We start from the raw sequence: 21134 nt of genomic DNA, 5'->3' as shown, positions 1-21134 counted from the left end.
ATGAGCTGAGCCTGTCTGCAGCTTTCGGAACCATGTCCTTATAGCTGTTCTATGATATAACCTACCATATAATCTTAAAGTACCTTATAATCTTAAACGGTTATGGTAGCTATGGTTTGGCTTTATCAAAACATGTTGTGTAAGGTGTCTAACACTTTGGAATAATACCCCCATCCCATTTCTGGTGATGAGGATATTATCCCTCCCTTCTAGAGGGAGAGACATGTTAAAATCCTACTTTGCTGTTTAACTCTCACTAAAGCCTCAGCATCACAAAATGGATGCTGCTGCCACAGACACGAGTCTGACCTCCTGCAGCTAGGAGCCCTCCCAGCCAGGGAGGCCTGGACAATAGGTTTCCTGCTTGGGGAGGTGCAAGCACCTCCCCAGACAGACTTTAGTGTATTGGGGCAGGGAGGGCTGAAAGGAATGAGACATGCCTGGGGCACACAAGGTGCGCCATGCATAGTCCATTTCAAATGGTGCTGGGGCACTCCAGCCCCAGCTCTGGCGCGAAACTGGACAAAGGAAAGGGGGTGTAGCCACTCCCCTTCCTGGTCCCACCCATAGGAGGGACCTTGCAGGTAGCCCAGCCCACTAGCCCAGTATATCAGTAGCTAGCTGAGCCCTGCTAAATTAGATTAACCTGAATCTGCAACTTGAACAGAAACTCTGGACCTTCGACATTCGACCTCAGGAAGAAGACTGAAGAAATCTCCCTTGTGGCCAAGGAGTGACCACCCTGGGCAACCAGGCACCATCCAGCGACCGCTGCTTGCTTTGCGACTGAATCCTACGAGGGACGACTGCAGAGACTGACCAGCGCCGAGACTTCCAGACACATCTGAACCAGATCCACATCTCCAGCGAAGCTGAGACCCGTGGAGGCGACGAGGGACGTGGGACCGGCGACTTGGGAAAAGTGGCTAGTAATTGACTAGCGCGACTTCCGAGGCTCCCTCGAGGCTGTGCTTGGGGAATTGAGAAGCCCCACTCCCGAGCACCATCTGCAAAGACCACCAGCTCCCCACACTTCACGTGTTCTGCGTGGGGCCCTTCTGCACCTGTGTTGCTCGACGTGTTGTCCGGTTGCTGGCCCGTTGGCTAGTAGCCTCTGCGACGACGAACCTTTACTTTCATCTTGCTGGTCCCGCTCCTCCAGACTGGCACCCGCTCCTCTGTGAAAGAGAAGCACCCCAGACCTTCCTGGTCTGCACCAGAAGCAAGTCCTCCATCCTGCGTGGGTTCCGCATGCCAAGGCTTGTTGGGTCCTGAGTCGTCTTCGACGCCGCCGACAGCAAGAGCCTTCGTGGGACAGCTCACCTCCTGGTCCTGGTCGTAGTCGCCGTCTCCTGGTACCCGTGGCTGCTGCGACAAGCTTCACCTCTTCACCTGCATCTTCACGACATCGCCTGGTTCCTTCCTGGTTCCTTCCCGGCTCCTGGCTGGTGACCTAGACTCTGTCCCTTCTGCTTGCAGGTTCCTTCCTTCTTGATCCCCACCTTGGGATCCACCGGACACTCTTCACTGACTGCCTGTCAGCAACTTTCCTTAAGGCATCCATAGACATCAACGACGAAACCCGACGCAAGTTCACACCTATGCACCCGCAGCCCGTGGGCTAGGTAACTTGAGTACTTCGGTGCTCACAAGGGTATTGACTATCCTAGGGTCTAGTTTCCGAGTCTCGACTTTCTAGCTATACCAGAAGTGTCCTAAAACTGATAATTTCTAAATGCTAGTAATTCTATCGACTTTTACGCATTACGCATGAGTGTTTCCACTCTGCACCTGAATCTCGTGGGCCTCCCACTTCCTAACCTTTGGTAGTATAGTGTAGCCCCAGCGATTCCCTAGGCCTATCCTGTGTTCGTGACAGTGGTTCTTATACCATTTACTTAGTATATGGTTTGCGTGGCCCCTAGGGCCTAACTGTATTACTTACCTGTGTGACTTAATGTATGCTTAAATAAGACTGTGTTGTACTTACCTCGAATCTCATAGAGTGCTGAGGGTTTGACTAGAATAAATACACTTTATTTTATATATATATATATCTGTTGTGGTGTCCTTTCATTTGGTATTCAAGGGATTACATGTGGTATAACAGCTGGCTTCACATGCCATTCAGAGTTTAGCCTAAGACTGCTCTTGTCCATGCTACCACTAGGATAGCTGGTCTATAAGGTTGACTTTACAACCAATCACCATAAGGGTTGTCTGAACTGATACAAGGTGTACACTAGAATTAGTGACCTCATATATCAGGCCAACTTCTCACATTCCTGACCACCACATACCTCCTCTCAGGGTACACTCCGTGTCAGGTGGAAGGGCACCCCCCGGCCTAATCCATATCAGCGCTCCCCAGGAGAAGGCCGAGTAGGTCGTAGCAAAGAGTTGGCCCCACCATCTGCGCTTCAGGCATAAAACCTCTCCCTCAGTGAGATGGGTCTCCTGTAATAAAAGCACGTGTGCGCCCCTTCTCCGAAAATAATTGAAAACACTAACGCTTCGCTGGTGTCCCCATGCCCCTAATATTCCAGGTCCTAATATTAATATTTTCAGGGCCTCCCAAGTATGCAGCCATCGGATCTACCAAGAAACCCCCCCATCCACACACAAACCGCTCTCCTGGCAGAGAACAACAAAACCCCACAAAACCACTCCCCATCCGAAGAGCGGACTGGCAATGCTCAGCTGCCCAAACACACAAGCAGATCGTATAGTGAAAACTTACCCCAGTTCGGAAAGATCCAAGGCCCAACCGCACTAGAACCTATAGGGGGCGTAGCGTGACAGAAAACTAACCAAACGTCTGAATCACTGTCAGTACTGAGCAATAGCCCTGCCAGGCTGTTTCAACCCACACTGGGAGCGCCCGCCCAGAGAGCCTCCCCCTCTCCCACATCACTCATCATCCAGCAATAACATGAGTGCACCCAAGACAGTGTCCCGCCCAAGAAATTAATAAAGGACATAAATCCACAACACAAACAGGCAGGAAATAGGATGAAAGGAGTAAGCCTTCTGTCGTTCTCCTAAACACCCAGATCTACTTGTCATTAGAGAGCTGCAGGGTCACAATGGGCATGTTATCTCCTATGGCCTGTGAGGCATCCGATTCAGTTCCATCCTCGCCATACTTCGCTTCGGAATCCGTCTCTGCTGAGGATGCCCCAGATCTTCCCATGAGAGAGACAGCCTCCAATGCTGCCGCTCCATCGCCGTCCTGGATGGGCTCGGCTTCGTGAATCCTGTTTTCTTCCGGCGTTTCCGCAGCCGTCTCCGCGGGTGTTCCACCCCAGGCGGCCGCCTCTCCGGCCGAGGCTGTGAAGGACCCCCCGCGTGGTAAGATTTAATCCAGTCCCAGGCTGCTTTCGGGTCCTCGCAGAAATGGTTTGTTCCATCGAGCATGATCTTGAGCCGGGCCGGGAACATCAGCGAGTATTGTATCCCTTCTGACCGCAAAGCTTTTTTAACTTATAGGAAGGAGGAGCGACGCCGCTGAACCTCCAAAGTATAGTCTGGGAACAATTTGACTGTTTTCTACGAGAAAAGGACCAGCCTCCCGAGCCTTCCTGAGTAGCAAATCTCTGTCCCGGAAATGGAGCAGCCTGGCCACCACAGTTCGGGGCACCCGGCCTTGTGCTAGTGCACACAGTGAGCCCTCTCCAAAGTTTAGAAGGAAGAAAGGCCCTGAGGCGCTACAACGTCCCTCAGCCATGTTTCCAAGTAGCCAACCATGTCTTTCCCCTCCACTCCCTCCGGAAGGCCCACCACCCGTACGTTATTGCGCCTGTTGCACCCCTCCGCCCTCTTCTCCAAGTGACTGACCTTAGAGGCCAGCTCTCCCACCTGGGCCGACAGAGCCTGTTTAGCTGGTTTCAGAGCCTCCAGGGATGATTCCGTCTACTTTACCCTCTTGGATAGCTTAGTATGTTCGACGCACAACAATCCAAGGCCAACCGCCACTGTGCTAATATCCTGGTGGAGGGTCGCCTTAGTGTCCGCTATGGCCTCGAGGATTTTGGCCAGTTGTAGATGCACCTCCGCCAGTTCCTCCCCAGCATCTTTTGCAGCAGAGTCCACCTTGCCGTCCTCAATATCCGGAGGAGGGGGGGGGGGAAAACCAATCCGATTCCCCCGCGGCTTCCCTATAGCTGGAGTATCTCCCTCCCCAGCCCTCTCGCCGGCGCGGCGGGTCTTAGGTGTGCAAGCAACCGTCTCCTGTCCGGCTGGTACCCACCACTACAGGGTCGCACACTGTCTGGTGGGCCGCGTCATTGCCCCTCCGCAATTCGCTGCTGAAGCCAGAGCCCACGCCACCACCAGAACCAATGACGACGGGGACAGGCCATCTGTAGATCCTGTTGAGAAGTTAACTCTGGCCCCTCTCCCGGGTCCCTCTCTGCCTCCCCTGCACCAACTTCCAGCAGCCAAGGGGGGGGTCAGCCCGCATCAGTCCTCGAGTCCCAGGACCTCCCCGGGATTGACTGCCAATGCAGTCCGGCTGCAGGCGGGTGCCCACCACAAACCCTATCCCCTCAAGTTCAGGCCACCGTGGGGGCTGCCGTGGCGTGTCCGAAAATCTGCGAGGCTTCACAGGTGAACTCACAGCTCCGCCTGACCACGTTCTGTCTGTCAGCTCCCGCTGGGTCCACTCTGTCGGTTGCACAGGCTCCCCACAATGGTTGAAGCAGCGCAGCACCACACACCCAGGTGGGGAGCCACCACAAACAAGCCGCCAAACAGTAGTGTGCCAGGAAAAGTTACCGTGGGTTTAGTCGTGGCAGCAAACCGCCTCAAAGTGTGCACCCCACCACACATGCATACCCCAGTTCCCCTCCGGCTGCCACCGCTCAGTTCCTTTCTTATCTCGGGGTAGGCATCCATCCAACGAAGTCTCCACCGCTCGGGCGGGGGAGGAAGAACCCAGCCAATGCACCTCTGCAACCACGGCTAAGCCGATAGGAGTCCGCGCGGTCTAGCAATCTACCGTGCTCCAGCGGGTCCCGGCTGTATCACCGCACCTCTAGCCCCCTCCGTTACTAACACCACCTCTAAATCAGTGTGGGGGATTTCGTGGAATCGAAGCACTGCCGCAAGGTGCCCCACACCGCCTGCCTGGGACAAAGCGCACAGAGTGCCGTAGTTGCTCATCGCGGCAGTGCCAGCCGGTGACAGCGGCCATCGCCTCCCGCAGGGTCTCCAATCTGGATGGTCTCTCTCCCACTGGGGTATCAGCCAGTGAACACCTCCACAGGTTCTGCGGCAGCCCAGGCATAGGCAGCCCCCAGCATACCAGGTCGCCAAACAGTCTGCCCAGTCCACCGCTCAGCCCACCTCATAAGCCCCCCGCTGCACACTTGGGGGCAGGCCACAGCACTGTTTAGGGCGTCGACCAGGCACAGACCCCAGCCCCTGCTGCCCCGAGGAGAGTACTCCGGTCCGCAATTGTTGGCTAGGCTGCTGGAAGCACCCTCTGTCCGTCTCAGCTTGGCAGAGCGGTTGTTCCCCACCGTGGCGCAGCTAGTCTCTCAGCCTCAGGCTGCCATTTTCATACAGCCTCGCCCGATCCGCCTCTTCTCCGCCTCAGGGCTCGAAGTGTAGGCTCCACAGGGTTGACTCTGACGCTCCAGGTGCACCCTCTACTGAGGCCCCAGGGGAGCGCCCCTGGGCCGAAGCACCGCTTTAACCGGAGAAATTACCTGGCTGGTGTGGAGCTCTCAGCTCACGCATCCACCATCGGTGGCTTTGTAGCCATGCCCCCGACCAAGAGCACATCTTTGACCCTACAATGGACACATCTTTAGAGAAGATGAAAAAGGACACGGAAACTGCTATGTCTATGGGAGCCTTGCAGTTATCTTCCTCTAGAGGCTCCTTTCAACGCTACTTTTATAGGGCTGTCTCTAAAACCAACACACCAGAGCACCCTTCCTCATCCTACAAAAGCGTCAATCAGAGCGTGTTTCCAAAGGATACTTTAGGAGAGGTTACAGGGGTAACCAGGGCTGAGGCCGGGGTAATAACACCCGCAGCTCCCCTACCACCAAGCAGCGACTTCCCCCCTGACCATTCCACACCTAACGGGAGACGCCTTTCACAGTTCCTACTTGTCTCGAATTCCATCACCACAGACAGGTGGGAAGACAAATTTTCTAGTATGGTCACTGCCTGGAACTCACGTCCAGTCCCCCACACATTCCTCCATCCAATGTCCACAGAACATTTGACTGTCCTCAAACTGGAAATTATCTCTCTAGTACACAAACATGCAATGGAACCAGTTTCCTTACCCCAACAGGGCACAGGGGTTTATTCACTCTACTTTCTCATTCCAAAAAAGGACGGATCTCTCAGGTCAATATTAGACCTCAGACCCCTAAACTTCTACATCCAATCAGACCACTTTCACATGGTCCCTCTCCAATAGGTGCTTCCACTACTTCAACAAAGCGACTTCCTCTCCACCCTGGATCTAAAAGACGCCTACTTTCATATTCCTATTCACCCCTTTCACAGAAAGTATCTCAGGTTCATGGTGGATGGACAACATTATCAGTTCAAAGTTCTTCCATTTGGAGTTACCACGGCACCCAGAGTCTAAACCACATGCCTCGCAGTGGTAGCAGCTCATTTAAGGCGACAACACATCCATGTGTTCCCTTATCTGGATGACTGGCTCATAAAAGCCATCTCTCACAACAGTTGTGTACAGCACACACAAAAAACGATCCATATACTTCACGACTTGGGTCTTACATTAAACCTAGACAAGTCTCACCTTCAACCATCCAACATACAACAATATCAAGGGGCTACTCTAGACACCTCAAAAGCTCTAGCATACCCCAATCCAGACAGGATTCACTCCATGCATGCTCTAATTTTACAATTTCAGCCTCAACACTCGTTGCCAGCTCGAGTGTTTATGCAGTTAATCGGGATGATGGCTTCTTGCATCCTCATCGTCCCTTATGCAAGACTCCAGATGCGTCCCTTGCAGGAATGCTTGGCACATCAGTGGAACCAGGCTCAAGGTCAGCTGACAGATCTGGTGTTGGTGGACGGCCGCACACATCGCTCTCTTCAGTGGTGGATTGCTCAAACCCTTTCCAAAGGGCGGCTGTTCCTCGACCCGGTTCCGCAAATAGTACTAATAGAGGCGTCGCTCACTGGCTGGGGAGCTCATCTACAAAGTCAAACTGTTCAGGGCTTATGGACCCCTCGACAGAAACAACTCCACATAAATACCCTGGAGTTACTAGCAATCTTTTTAGCACTAAAGTCTTTCCAAATTTTGCTACTAGGCAAAGCTGTCCTAATACGTACACACATGACCGCAATATATTACATTCCAAAGCAAGGGGGGACACACACTCTCCAACTTTCACGCCTTTCACAAACTATATGGGCTATTCCCCAGAAGATATACCTCGAGCAGAACATCTCCCGGGAGTACAAACACAACTTATCCACGAATGGGAACTTCATTCTCAAGTTCTTCTTCCATTCTTTCAAATGTGGGGACACCCAGACATAGACCTGTTCGCCACACATCACAATGCAAAATGCCCAAACTTCGCCTCCAGTTATTCACACCCATTGTCCAAAGGCAATGCGCTATGGATGAACTGGTCAGACAAATTTGCTTATGCTTTTCCGCCTCTCCCGCTCATTCAGTTAGTGGTTCAGAAACTCAAACAGCATTCCCTCACAATGATCCTAGTTGCTCCAACATGGGGGCCTGACAACCATGGTTCACAAACCTGTTGGAACTATCAGTAGCTCTGCATCAAAAGCTACGCCTCTCACCCAAACTTCTTACACAGAACCATGGAGAGATGCGACATCCAGATCCCAATCAACTCAATCTTGCGAACTGGCTCCTGAGGTCCTAGAGTTTGGCTACCTCAATCTCCCACCAGATTGTATGAACTTCATCAAAGAGGCTAGACGTCCTACCACAAGAGCATGCTATGCAGCAAAGTGGAAGCGATTTGTTATTTATTGTACAAATAACAAAATCAACCCACTAGATGCTTCCATTCAAAACATTATCTGTTATCTCTTGCATCTACAACAAAGTAATTTGGCATACACATCTATACGGCTACATCTAGCTGCAATAGCCGCTTACCTCCAAAACAAACACTATTTATTTTGAGTTCCTGCTATCAAAGCGTAAAAGAATTATTCCACCTAGAATTCCACCTTCCCCTGTCTGGAACCTCAATATTGTCCTTACCAGACTCATGGGTCCCCCATTTAAACCTCTACACAAATGTGAGTTACAGTTCCTCACTTGGAAGGTAGCCTTCCTGGTAGCTATCACATCCCTCAGAAGAGTTGGTGAACTCCAGGCATTAACCATACAAGAACCATTTTTTCAAATGCATCATAGTAAAGTGGTTCTTAGATCTAACCCAACATTTCTACCCAAGGTAGTTTCTGCCTTCCACCTTAATCAGTCTTTTTTTTTCCCTCAACCAGACTCAGTGGCAGAACGTGCTCTTCACACACTAGACGTAAAAAGGGCGTTATTATTCTACATAGAAAGAACTAAACCTTTTAGAAAGACTAAACAACTCTTTGCATCTTTCTCCTCACCTCACAAGGGCAATCCCATTTCAAAAACAGTTATTGCAAGATGGATTGTTAAGTGCATCCAAATATGTTATCTCAAAGCTAAACGCACGCTAACAATTCCCCCTAGAGCTTATTCCACACGCAAACTAGAGGCATCTATGGCATTCTTGGTTAACATTCCCCTAGATGACATCTGCAAAGCAGCAACTTGGTCTACACCACACACTTTCACTAAACACTATTGTGTAGATGTGCAAGCAAATCAACAAGCTAGTGTGGGCCAGGCTGTATTAAGAACAATTTTTCAGACCACTGCAATAGATACAGGTGGCCACCACTAAGAAGGAAAACTGCTATATAGTCTATGCTAAAGTATACAATCTACAGCTCATATGCCTCAAACGCAAAATGCAATTTACCAGTATGCATCTGTTCTTGGCATGTAGAGCTGTAGAGTTTTATATGCCCACCCACCTCCCCGGATACCTTTATCCGTTGCAGTATTCTCTTACTTAGATACATTACACATGGACATCTTTTTCTTCTTTCATACTAACTCCATCATTACCCTTCATGGCGAAAAACAATCTGGGGCTAGAGTCGATGCCGATCTGCACTGTCACTATAAGGAGGAGTCACCTATCTCGTGACTAACCAAGACTTCTTCGACAAAAACAAACTGCAAACATCTGAGCCCAACACCAGATGGCGATCCATGCTAAAGTATACAACTCTACAGCTCTACATGCCAAGAACAGATGCATATATTGGTAAGTAGCATTTTCCTTTTCGATATTAGAGCACAAGCATTTTTGTTTTCCATGTAAGACCGTAAACTGTTCAGTTCCTCAATGTCTGCCATTACAATTTCTTTTAATGTTTGAATGAGGTTCCTATCTGTCATTACATTGCCTTTATTTTATTTTATTTTTAGATCCAGGACTTTTATAATATTGGTAATGGGATTTTTGAAGATATTTCACGCAGGTTGCCAGTGTACCCTCAGGACTTCACTGATGGTAGGCAAAGTTTGCCTTTAAAGACATTGTCAGAACTGTAGTTAAAGTTGTAGGTTGTGAATGTTTAAAATTGTTTTAGTCACTAGTTTAATTTATCTGTATGTTAAACACATCCAAATAGCACGTAATTGTGGGCAGTGGTTAAAGCGATTACTTTTGCTAATGAGATGCTTGCTTATTCTCCAACATTGGATTTTTTTACATTTTCACATGCTTGAATCATTTCCCTTAGTCAGGCTGGAAATCCCTGTAACAATAATATAGCAGTTAATCGTGTAGAAATATAAAGCATGCCTTATACAATGCAAAAGGGCCATAGCCCTGAAACAATTTAGTATCTGAAGTAGCACATCCGCCTCATTTGAAAGAACCCAAACTTAAGTCAATGAGGTGGAAGCTCAAGCTCTCCTACTCCCCCTAGAAGCCACCATATCTCAGATTTCTACTGCATCTCAGTGTGAGGGAGCTACTGGCAGAGCTCTGCTTTGACCATTTAGTGAACCTGAAATTGTTAACGTTTTGTTCTGCCCTGGGTTTGAACCAGCCCTATCTTGAGCTCGGAGGTTCTGTGTGTTTTTAGGGAAAATTACTATTTTCTGAACCAGGGAGACCTTTTGACCTGACAACCAACTGTCACCAACTCTGACCATGGCTGCCAGAGAAAAGTCTCTTTTTAAACCTGGTTCATCTTGTGGTAAGATTTACACAGATTGTCCACATTGTCAATATAAATATATTCTTTTAGGTCAAACATTTTCAACTAAAACTTTCAAACAGAAAAAGGAGGTTGCCATTATTCCTTATGGACGAGAGAATGTTCCTCCTTCTAAAGGAGATGCCCTCTCTTCAGGGGAGAATTCTGTGGAAAGTGCCCCTCCAAGCACTTCCACAAAGGCAACAGTAGACTTGTACAGTTTCCGGAGTGTGATTTATATGGTACAGCGCTTGCAGCCACATCTTCTGGTAATTCGCAGGATAAATATACATGCATACCTGTAGACACTATAGAGGAGATCAATCTGTAGTGAAGAAAAATAAATCAAAAGACCTACCTTCAAAGGCATAATCGACAAAACTGTCTGATTACTTCTACAACATATAGTCAGCAAGGAAAACTTTGTCGGTGAGACCGTCGACCATGCAGTCTCCTGCGACCCTTTCGTCGATGACTGTCATACTGTCGATGGTGGAATCACTGTGGAAGAAAATACTGTTGACAACTATGGTCAACAGTGAATTTAAGAGATGTTATTTCACCATTAAAGGAGCCCAGTTTACCTCCAGCTCAAAAAATGCAATCAAACCAAGAAGAGAATGCTAGTGATTATGCCTCCACACAGCAAGATTGTCTCAAACTACTATAATTGATATGAGAGAAACCACCAAGCTATTATAGGGAACCAGATGTGGTTCAAATGCCAATGGCCTTTTTATCAACGTTGCAACAGATGATGGAGACTTTCACTAATTTATTACCACAACCGATAATCCTAAAGTTATGTGCTACACCCGTTCTGGCACCCCCACCCCCATCTGTTCCTTTGCTGGTATCACCTTCTTTGCAGCTGTTGCTACTATCTCCTCCTCCACCGCCAAAGGATCCAACTTCCAGATCTGTTCACAGAGAACTTGGATGATGGAACTAATGGTTTGGTATATTTGTATGTGGATGGGGAGGAGGTTGAACTTCCACAAGACGATGGAGGACAGGATGATGCAAGACGGAAATTAATTATCCTTAGTGGAAATGATGGACCGAAACCACAGGATTCTACAGATCTCTAGATTTCATTAATAGAAAGATCTGTCAAGATATTCAATCTGCCAATGACGTCTGTAGATCAACCATGTTTTCTTTATAACTTTAAAGAGCAGCCTCACAAGTCTATTAAAACCATACCCATTATTGATTGTTTGGTCAGAAGGATTAAAATGAATGAAGACGCCAGCTACAATGATACCTTATCTAGAGAAAAAGTATAAGGCTCTGGATTCGGCTTGTCTCAGTGGTCATACAAAACTGGATTGAGTCATTTCTTCAGCAGCTCTGGGAAGAACCAAGACCCCATTAACGCCATCCTCCGGTCCTCCAGACAAGGATAGCAAAAGCATTGATAATCGGGGCTGAAGAATTTTGTCTGTGGCAGCAACCTCAATAAGACATGCAGTGCCCTGGCAATTGTAGGTCGTTATGAAGCAGTGAGAATGATCCGGAAGGAAAGCTTTCCTCTTCCTTCATTATTGACGCAGCAATGGCTATCTCGAACGCAGGTTTTCGTCAACTGGCAGGAGGTACTGTACTAAGAAGACAAGGCTGGTTAAAGTCTGTAGCCTTACGTAATGATGTCTAAGCCTATATTCATGTTATGCCTTTTGATGGCCTCACTATTTACGGCAAACATGTAATTGAGGCTTTGCAGGTTCTTAAAATTGACACTGTAAAGGCATTAGGACTTTTGCAGAATCTTAGATCTTTGAGGCTTAAGAAGATCACAAACTTTCAGAGGAGGATTCAATTAATATGGTGGTAGTGGATGTTCATATTAGCCTCAAACACAGTCTGGATACATTCAAGAATACTCCTTCAGTCAGAACCACCAACAGTCTTACGGGACGTCTTCTAGAGGGAAGGTTCTTCACAAGCACGAAACAATGAAAATCAAAAAAAGAGCTTGGTTATAGTCTCCCTAGATGCGGCTATGGCCTTCGACACCATCGAATGGCCATACCTGTGGGCGGTATTGGAGAAACTCGGATTTGGCCCCAAGTGCTTACAATGGGTGCAGTTGTTATATTCACGTCCAATGGCACAAGTCGTGGTCAATAATAGGAAGTCGGCGGCCTTTGAGTTGGGCAGAGGGACCAGTCAGGGCTGCCCCCTGTCCCCCCTGCTGTTTGCCATGGCGCCGCTGGCCGCATGGATACGCCAGGACCGGATGGTCAGGGGTATGCGTTGGTCCCCGGACTGGGAGGACAGGATCTCTCTTTATGCAGATGATATCCTTTTATACTTGTCCTACCCAAGGAGATCGCTGATAGTGGTCTTGGACATTTTCACGGTTTTCGGTCGCTACTCTGGCTACTCTATAAACTGGGGCAAATCCTTCATTTTCGTGGTGGCGGGTGAGCCCCCCCGATTACACCACGCGGTGCCCACTGCAAATATGTACTGAGAGGTTCACGTACTTTGGTGTTTTTTCTTTCTCTAGACCCCTCTCTTCGCTATTCCCGTAACCTCCAGCCCCCTCTGATTCGGCTGCGTAAGGACATAGCCAGGTGAAGGTCGCTCCCTCTCTCCCTACTGGGTAAGGCCGCTCTTTATAAAATGATGTCCCTGCCCCGCTTCCTTTATGCCCTCCAGGATTCCATGGACCCGATACCGACGTCCTATTTCCGGGAGGTCGAGATTCTTCAGCGAGATCTTCTGTGGAACGGTAGGCCCCGTATCGCTTTCAGGAAGCTTACCCTAAATTGGTATGACGAAGGTATCAGCCTCCCTGACATACAACTGTACTACTGGGCGGCTCACCTATCCTCAGTTAACCATTGCACTCATGCCCAGCCTTACGATCCGGGCTATAATACGGACAGGTGGCTCTTCTCTGGAGGGACTTATGGAAGAGCCCTTTATTCTAAGCCCCGACGTTATCCCCTAACGGGCCCCACTAAGCATGCAGTACACATTTGGCATGCAGCCACTAACCGCCTGGGATGGAGTCGAAAGCTGACGCTGGCAACACCGCTGTGGGATTCTGAGCAACTGGGTGAACTATGGAAATGTAAGGGATTCAACAAATGGGATCTCATAGGTATTGTAAGTATTGGGGATTTGTGGGACAAATCATATATCCTTTGCAGCGCTGCAGCAACAGTATAACTTGGCCGAATCGGAGTTCTTCCGATATATGCAGGTTCGGCATGCACTGCGCAAGTACTTACAACCCGGGACCACGCTGCCGGAATCCTCCCGATTGGAGGACAGGGTGCTGGATGGCCATCTCCTAGACAGCACAATCTCCTTGATATACAAAAAACTGGTCAATAACATCTCGGATCCCCTTCGGGTGCTCCGAGATAAATGGATCAGCGACGGCATTGAAATGGACGATGAGGAGTGGCAGGAGGCGGTCTCTTCTCCCAGAGTGGTAGCGATATCGGCGCGTCTCCGTCTAGTCCAGTTAAAGATCCTCCACCGTACATACGTGGCGGGGCCTCAGCTGGTGCGAATGGGATGGGTAGAGGAGGGTGCTTGCAGCCGGGGATGTGGCCAGCTGGGGACCTTCTTTCACATAATTTGGGAATGCACACTTATCCAGCACTACTGGCGGGAAATACATGACATAATTAATGCAGTGTTGACCGTGCAACTCAGGGTGGAATTCCGGAGGTGTCTCCTGAACATATGGGAGCTGACCGACCTGAATGTTTGCCTTACGCAGTGGGTAACGCTGGGACTGATGCTAGCCAAGAGAAACATTGCCCACCGGTGGGGGGCGGCGGGTCTGCCCACGGCACAAGACTGGGAGAAGGATATGGATTGGGCCATGTTTAGAGAAAAATCAGTGTATGTTTCCCGTGGATGTCCCAAAAAATGGTCTCGAGTGTGGGGATCGTGGAATTCCTATCGGGGAGAAATTTGTCAGCCCCTCCTAGCCCCGGTGTGGGATGACCTCCCATCGCCCTAGACCTTCCACCATATACATGTACCAACTGTAATATTCCCTACTGTACCGCCGAGGCCTATTGTACTGCTCCTACAGTATTGTAATGCTATTACTGATGCTTGTTTCTTTGTTTTCATTAATAAAAATGTTTTACAAAAAAAAAAAAAAAAGCTTGGCTCCCAGCGCCTGTAACCCCTTTTCCACCTAGTTTTCAGACGTTTCTGGTCTCACATGGAAGAATACACTTTCAGACAAATGGGTGATACAAATTGCCAATCAGGTCATACGTTGGAGTTCATCCAGAGACACCCAGTTCGTCCACCAAGAAAGAAAGAACATCTTCATTTGAAGGGGTATCACATGGAAATTCTCATGCTTCTCTTCATAGGAGCCATTGAAGTTATCTACAAATTGCAAAGGAACCAAGGATTTTATTCCATGTTCTTCTTAATCAAGAAGACTGGTCAATGGAGACCAGTACTAAATCTGAGATAGCTGAACGCGTTTATTAAGATAGTCATTTTGAATGGTAACTTTACAAGAAGTCCCCTTGTTAATGCAGGAAGAGGATTTTTTGATATACTTATACCTTTGAGATTCATACTTTCACATACCCATTCATTGAACACACAAAGTACCTCTGATTCTCAGTAGCAGGGTAGCACTACCAGCTCAAGGCGCTCCCTTTTGGACTCAAACCAGCACCTCAAATTCAGCAAATGTCTCGCCCCATTGGCCGCTTTTTTCAGGCGAGAAGGTGGCCAGGTGTTTCCATACCTGGATGACTGGCTAGTCAAAGCCCTATCCAGGGAAGTAACAAAAGCTAACACAAATGCCTGCATCAGTCTCTTCCAAAGATTGGGTCTCACTCTGAACAGAGAATTTTTTGCTGGAACCCCAGACAAAGATTCAATTTGTGGGAGTGATATTCGACACACTGTTGGGAAAATCTTTTCCATCAGCGGAAAGGGCGAGAAAGTTGTAGACTGTGGCAAAGACTATTGCTAGAAAACAATCACAGTGAGGTAAGACATGTCCCTGTTGGGACTGATGGCATCATGTATAGCCATCGTTCAGTTTTGCAGGCTCTGTATGAAACCTGCCCGGCAAAAACTGGATTTGCAATCGAAACGGATAGAAGGCTAATGGATAGATATGGTCCGTGTCACAAGGCGCTTGAAGTTAGCATAATGTGGTTTATGATCCCATCAAACCTAAATGCCGGTCTTTTCTGCCGATAAAAGAAAGGTTAATACTTACTACCGGTTTGTCCATAACGGATGGAGAGCTCACCTGCAAGAATATACAACCACAAGCCTCTGGTCAGATGCAAAGAAGAGGATCCACATCAATGTTTTGGAACTGCCCACCATACGACTAGGTTTGCAAGCTTTCCTCCCCATATTGGAAGGTCTGCCAGTGTAAGTCGAAACTGATAAAACAACATCCATGCTGTACTTAGCCAAGCAAGGAGGAACGTGGTCCAAACTCCTTTCAGAAGAGGCTCAGCTGCTGTGGTGCTAAGCCGTTTCTCACAGGATAGACATCGCTGTAGAACGTCTGCCAGGCTGCAAGTGAAAGAAACATGTTGGTTATAGATTCCTTACCTTAGAATTACTCCCAGGCGTCAGACAGGATCCGGAAAGTTTTTTCGATTCGAATGGTGGCGTTGGTCGGCTCCGCGTCCGTCGTTGGCGTCGTGGTCACCGGGATGATGTCACGGCAGCTGCTTAGACGCCGCCCTCACGCGCTGATGTCAATTCTCTACTCCACTTTCCGCGCCAGAAGCGCAGAGCCATGCAAGACACTGACAACTGGTGCACAAAACTAGGGCCCTGAAAGGATGTCCTTTACTCTAGAAATCAGTTCGCGAATGGGGAGGATGGGTAGGGTGGTAAGGAATCTATAACTAACCTATGTTTCTTACAGAAATATCGTTACCGAAGGTAAGTAACTTGTTCATCAGGCGGATGCACTCAGTTGTGCTTCTCCACCACAATGCCAAGTCCCTGAAGTTGAAAGCATGGTACCTGAACACCTAATATTTGTCCATTTAGTTGTACCGCAATAATCATATTCTGGCACAGGCTTAAGCTCCAGCGATGAGAATTGTCACGCTAAATGGAAGCCTTTCTGTTTATGGTGCAGGAATAATGGTTATCATCCACTTAAAATGAAACCTATTTAGATCCTTCGATATTTGTTAAATTTAGCAAAGAGTGGGCAGAAATATTCCTCAGGCAGGGTCCATCTTGCTGCAATCCCGAAATTTAGAGGGAACTGATATATCCGCATCTACTCTGTTTTCCCACAGGACCATTAAACAGTTTATGAAAGGGCTCTTCAAAGTGTTGCCACCTCTTCAACATCCTCTGGTTCGAAGGTAGCTTAATCCAGTCCTCAGTCATCTGATGTTGCCTCCTTTTGAGCCTATACATAAATCAGACTTAAAATGTGTTTCTTGGTAAACAGCACTTCTCCTAGCTCTAAAATCAGCCAGGAGAGTGCAAGAGATTCACCATCAGTGAGCCTTTTCTTTGGTTTATAAAGGACCGGGTAAGTCTCAAACAGCCCTAAATTCATTCCAAACATTTCCAACTGACTTTCACCTAAATCAACCTGCCATTCTTAGATCTTTCTTTCAAAACTTATCTTCAACAGCAGAAAGATTGTTACATTCTTTAGATTTGCGTAGATGTCTCAGATTGTTTGTAGACAGGACAAAGGACCTAAGCACATTAGACCAGCTGTTTCTGTTGTTTAATCAACCACGAAAAGCTCCAGCCCTGTCCAAACAGGTGCTAGCTCATTGGCTGTCAGCCTGCAATGCCTTTTGTCATGCCAAAGCCAAGTGACCCCTGCATGGAAAAGTGAAGGTGCTTTTCACCAGTGGCATGCTTTCCACTGCGGCACTCTATGCAGGGGTGCCCTTAAAGAATGTCTACAGTGTAGCCACCTGGAGGAGCAGGCATACTTTCACAAATTACTACTGCCTAAATGTGGACACAGAAGCTGACGCAGCAGTGAGACAAGCAGTTCTGGAAACCGGTTTCATTAAAGGTTAGCCTTCTTCCCCCTTGTATTTTGTAATGTGTACTGCTTGCTATTCTGATTTGAGCATGTGAATATACAAAAGATCCAATGTTGGAGAAGAAATTAGTTACCTGCAACTCCAGTTCTCCAACATTTATATCTTTTATATATTCTCATGCAACGCTCCCTCTTCCGCTGTCAAAGGGTCATCATATTTTATTCTTACACTTGTGCTTTTAAATCTGAGCTATGGTAGCCTCCTGAGGGAGTAGGAGAGCTTAAGCTTCCCCTCATTGGCCGAAGTTGGGTTCTTTCAAATTAAATAGATGTGCTACTAAAAAATACTGTTATTTCAGGCCTATGGCCCTTTTGCATTGTATACGGTATGCTGTATATTTTTACAGTATATTGCACCGTTTTCCCAGCCTGACAGGTAATTATTCAAGCAGTGAAATATATAAAAGATATCAGTATTGGAGAACTGGAATTACAGGTGAGTAACTAATTTCTTTGTTCACCGTTCACTGGCATTCACCAAAATGAATATGTGTACCTGTTATTTCTTCAAGTTTACAGGTCTTTCGCTACCAATTCCACTTGAACGAGACATGTCTGTCATTTGTAGAAAATAATAACTTTTTTGTCCTTTAGTATTATAAATCCACTAAGTTGCAATTGCCTTTTTCACGAATTGGCACCTTTATGTGCCTACATCAATTGCGTTAATTTAAAGGTAATCTGCTGGACTGAAAAACTGAATGTTGTGTAAGGGATCCACTGGAAACCAGACAGCCAGTTTTTAACAAAACATTCTTAGCCTTGTGAGGCTGTGGGGTCATATGGGACTGTTTCAAAGTTTAATTAGCTGCCAAAGAGTTTAGATAAAGCTTATCTCCTCGCATGATCCTTCCTCTATGCTGCTTCTAAGGAATAAAAAGTGGCTGAGAGAAGTCTCTCGAAGGTTCAAGAAACGTGGACTCTTTTCAAGCCCAGACTGTCCCAAAACAGTTGCTGAAGCTTCCTCCATCGAGAGATCCTCCACATGTGTAGGAGGGAGGCCTAGAGATGGACACAGAGAACTTCACAGCCTGAACCGGTGCTAGGCTAACATTATTGGCAAACTAGGGAGGTCATCTTTGGTTCGGACTTAAACCCTATCCAAATGTTAGACCCAGCAATGAGGTGATGAATTTGTGGAGTCCACCATTCTCTGACGCAGACTCTCCAGAATGCTAATGCCCTTTCCTGAGAGAGCGATTGAATGGCTTCACCCCACCCCCTCCATGCAGTGTTAAAGCAGCAGATGTCATAAAGTTGCCCCTGACTGCCTGAAAGCCAGGTCACTGATCGAGGTCTTCAAAACCTCTGTTAACTTTCATTGATTCCTTACTTGAGCCTATCAAAGGAGCATGAGGCAAACCCACCTCCTCCCCAGCTGTGAATTGGTGTGTTGCCAGGTGATAGACTTTTCCTTTCTCTTGACCTTCACCCTTCCACACAGTATGATTAGGCTAGCTCTCTCCCATGCAAAACAGTCTGGTTGCGTTGTCCACAGCACCACCAGACAAGGAGTCCCAAAAAGTTGTATACTGACTGCAAGTACCTGCTTGCTTGCCTGATAACACATACTTTGAGAGAAAGTGAATCTGGTGGGTCAAAATCTTAAGACCACCTTGATAAACAATTTACTGAGGTGGTGCAGAACTCCCAAAATGCCTTGGATCAAATTATCAGGGCAGGCCTGGGTACTGTGGTTTCTGAGGCCAAGTCCATTGGTTCTTCCATAGCTGTGAGGAGGTATACCTGGCATCAATCCATCAGATTCTCCAAAGATGTGCAGGTGAGCCTCACGGATATGCCATTCAGCTGGGCTCACCTGTTCATTGACAGAGCTGGTTTTGCCTTGGAACATGTTCAAGGCAAGAAGGCCAATGTCTATTCCCCTCATCTCTAGTCTCCACCCTGGGACTAGAAACAGTTGTATATGTTGTGGGGCTTTCTAAAAGGCTCCTCCTTTTGGCATCACCAGCCTTCCCAACCGGTCCTACGGCCAAACAAGCTGCTAGGCCAATATAGAGATCCAAATAAAGTCATCAAGCCCAGCAGCCCTCCTTCTCCTCCTGCTTTATTTTATTTATTAAATTTATTTATAAAGTTTTATATAGCGCAAACTTGACCGTAAAGCTTATCGGCGCGCCTTATACATGGTTGAGCAAGAAGAAACCTGTACAAACAGTGAGCAGAGTAAAATATGCAAGGGCAATAGGTAATAAACATGGCCATAGCAAGAGATTAAAAACCAGGCAATGCGATATCTCAATGTCCATGAATAAGTCAGTGAGTCCAAGGGTAGAAATTTGTATGTCAAAAGCACATTGACTTCTTTTTTGGATGGTTCAGTTGAAGTGTTCAATCTGATGTCAGGAGGCAAGGAGTTCCAGAATCTCTGGGCCATTTCTGATAAAGCTCAGACGTAGGTTTCCTTCTCTGAAATTTGATGTTTGAACAGTAGGTTACTCCAGTATTGGAGCCTTTCATAGATTCACATGCCAGAATCATTCCCCGTCGTCGAGACGGGAGTCTCCGGTACATAAAAAAGCATTGCTTAGTATCCTAGAAAACGGAAAAAAGGCCTAGGCCCATTTTCCTTTGCAACCCATAACCTTTGTTATGTAAAAAAGGACTAAACTTGTCCCTGAACCAATCAGAGCCTCTCACCCTCTAGAACATTCCTGAGAGAACCTTCTGCCCTCAGATTTTCTACCTCACGTTGTGCTAGGGAGTCTCCTTTGAGCTCTGCTCAAATTCTACAGTTGGTTCTAGATTGAGATTTTTTCAACTGAAATTTCTACATCATCTTGGAGAATGGCTGATAAAGAAAAGAAAGGCTTGTTTAGGGCCTGTGCCACCTGTTCAAAGAAGAGATTATATACTGATGATCCTCATAAAGACTGTATATACTGCCTTTACCCACACCACCAGGCGAAGGAGTGTAAGGTATTTCGCACCTTTTCTAATAAGACTCTAAGGGATCGTGAAGGCAGACTGCTAATTTGGCTCCAAAAACTTAAAACCAGGAAGGACGTCGTGTCTAGTGACAGTGATGAGGCGTCAACTGTTTCAAGGAGATCTAAGAAGAGAGGCAGATCTCCTCAGGCTCATACCTCAGGGGAGAAACCTGAGAAGGCTCTTATAAAGACCACTTCTGGGTCTTCAGAGTGCAGTCCCTCAAAATCTCCTAAAACTAAAGAAAAGGAGAGCAAGGGTCATGCTTCAGGGGTGAAACAGCCAAAGAAAACAAGTTCTGAGCCCTCAAAATTACCCCTTAAAATGAAACATACGCTTAAAAAGCCAGCGTCTACTTCACCTGAGGAGAAATTAGAAAAATCTACATTGTCGACGGGATCGTCGACGAAGAAGGTAGCGTCGTCGTCGACGAAGAAGAGTGAAGTAAAAGTCATTATTAAACCTATACTCTCGTCGACGATGGCATCGTCGACGGCAGTGTCGACGACGAGAGCGTCGACGACGACAATGACGACGGCCACAACTACATCGTCGACGGCACCGTCGACGGCAGCAACGACGACTGTCTACAGCGTCGACGACGGCATCGACGACAACGGCGTCGGCGGCGGTTACTATGGCAATCTCGTCGACGGGCTCGTCGACTAGGGAAAAAACCCCAGAAAAGCGGGATTTTGCCAGGAAAAGAAGGATTACCCCAGATATTACGTCTCATAGTAAGGTAACGCCTCTGGTTACATCCCATTTATTGGAGGAGGAGGATTCGCAGGAAGATGATAATGAGGGTCCGTTTGGC

General features: G+C 47.5%; 1 protein-coding gene across 1 annotated transcript in view; it reads left to right on the top strand.

Moving 5' to 3' along the window:
- SLC4A11 (solute carrier family 4 member 11) overlaps positions 1-21134 on the top strand; it is a 1034103-nt gene that overhangs the window by 383142 nt on the left and 629827 nt on the right. The window contains exon 9 of the mRNA XM_085642688.1: positions 9530-9614. Within this exon, the coding sequence (XP_085498814.1) occupies positions 9530-9614 (85 nt within the window). The remainder of the gene's footprint in view (positions 1-9529; positions 9615-21134) is intronic.

This window comes from Triturus cristatus, chromosome 2_2 (genome assembly GCF_964204655.1).
Source record: "Triturus cristatus chromosome 2_2, aTriCri1.1, whole genome shotgun sequence".
NCBI classification, from domain to species: domain Eukaryota; kingdom Metazoa; phylum Chordata; class Amphibia; order Caudata; family Salamandridae; genus Triturus; species Triturus cristatus.
The sequence above is the reverse complement of the archived record's forward strand: the minus strand, read 5'-3'. Positions and strand labels throughout refer to the sequence as shown.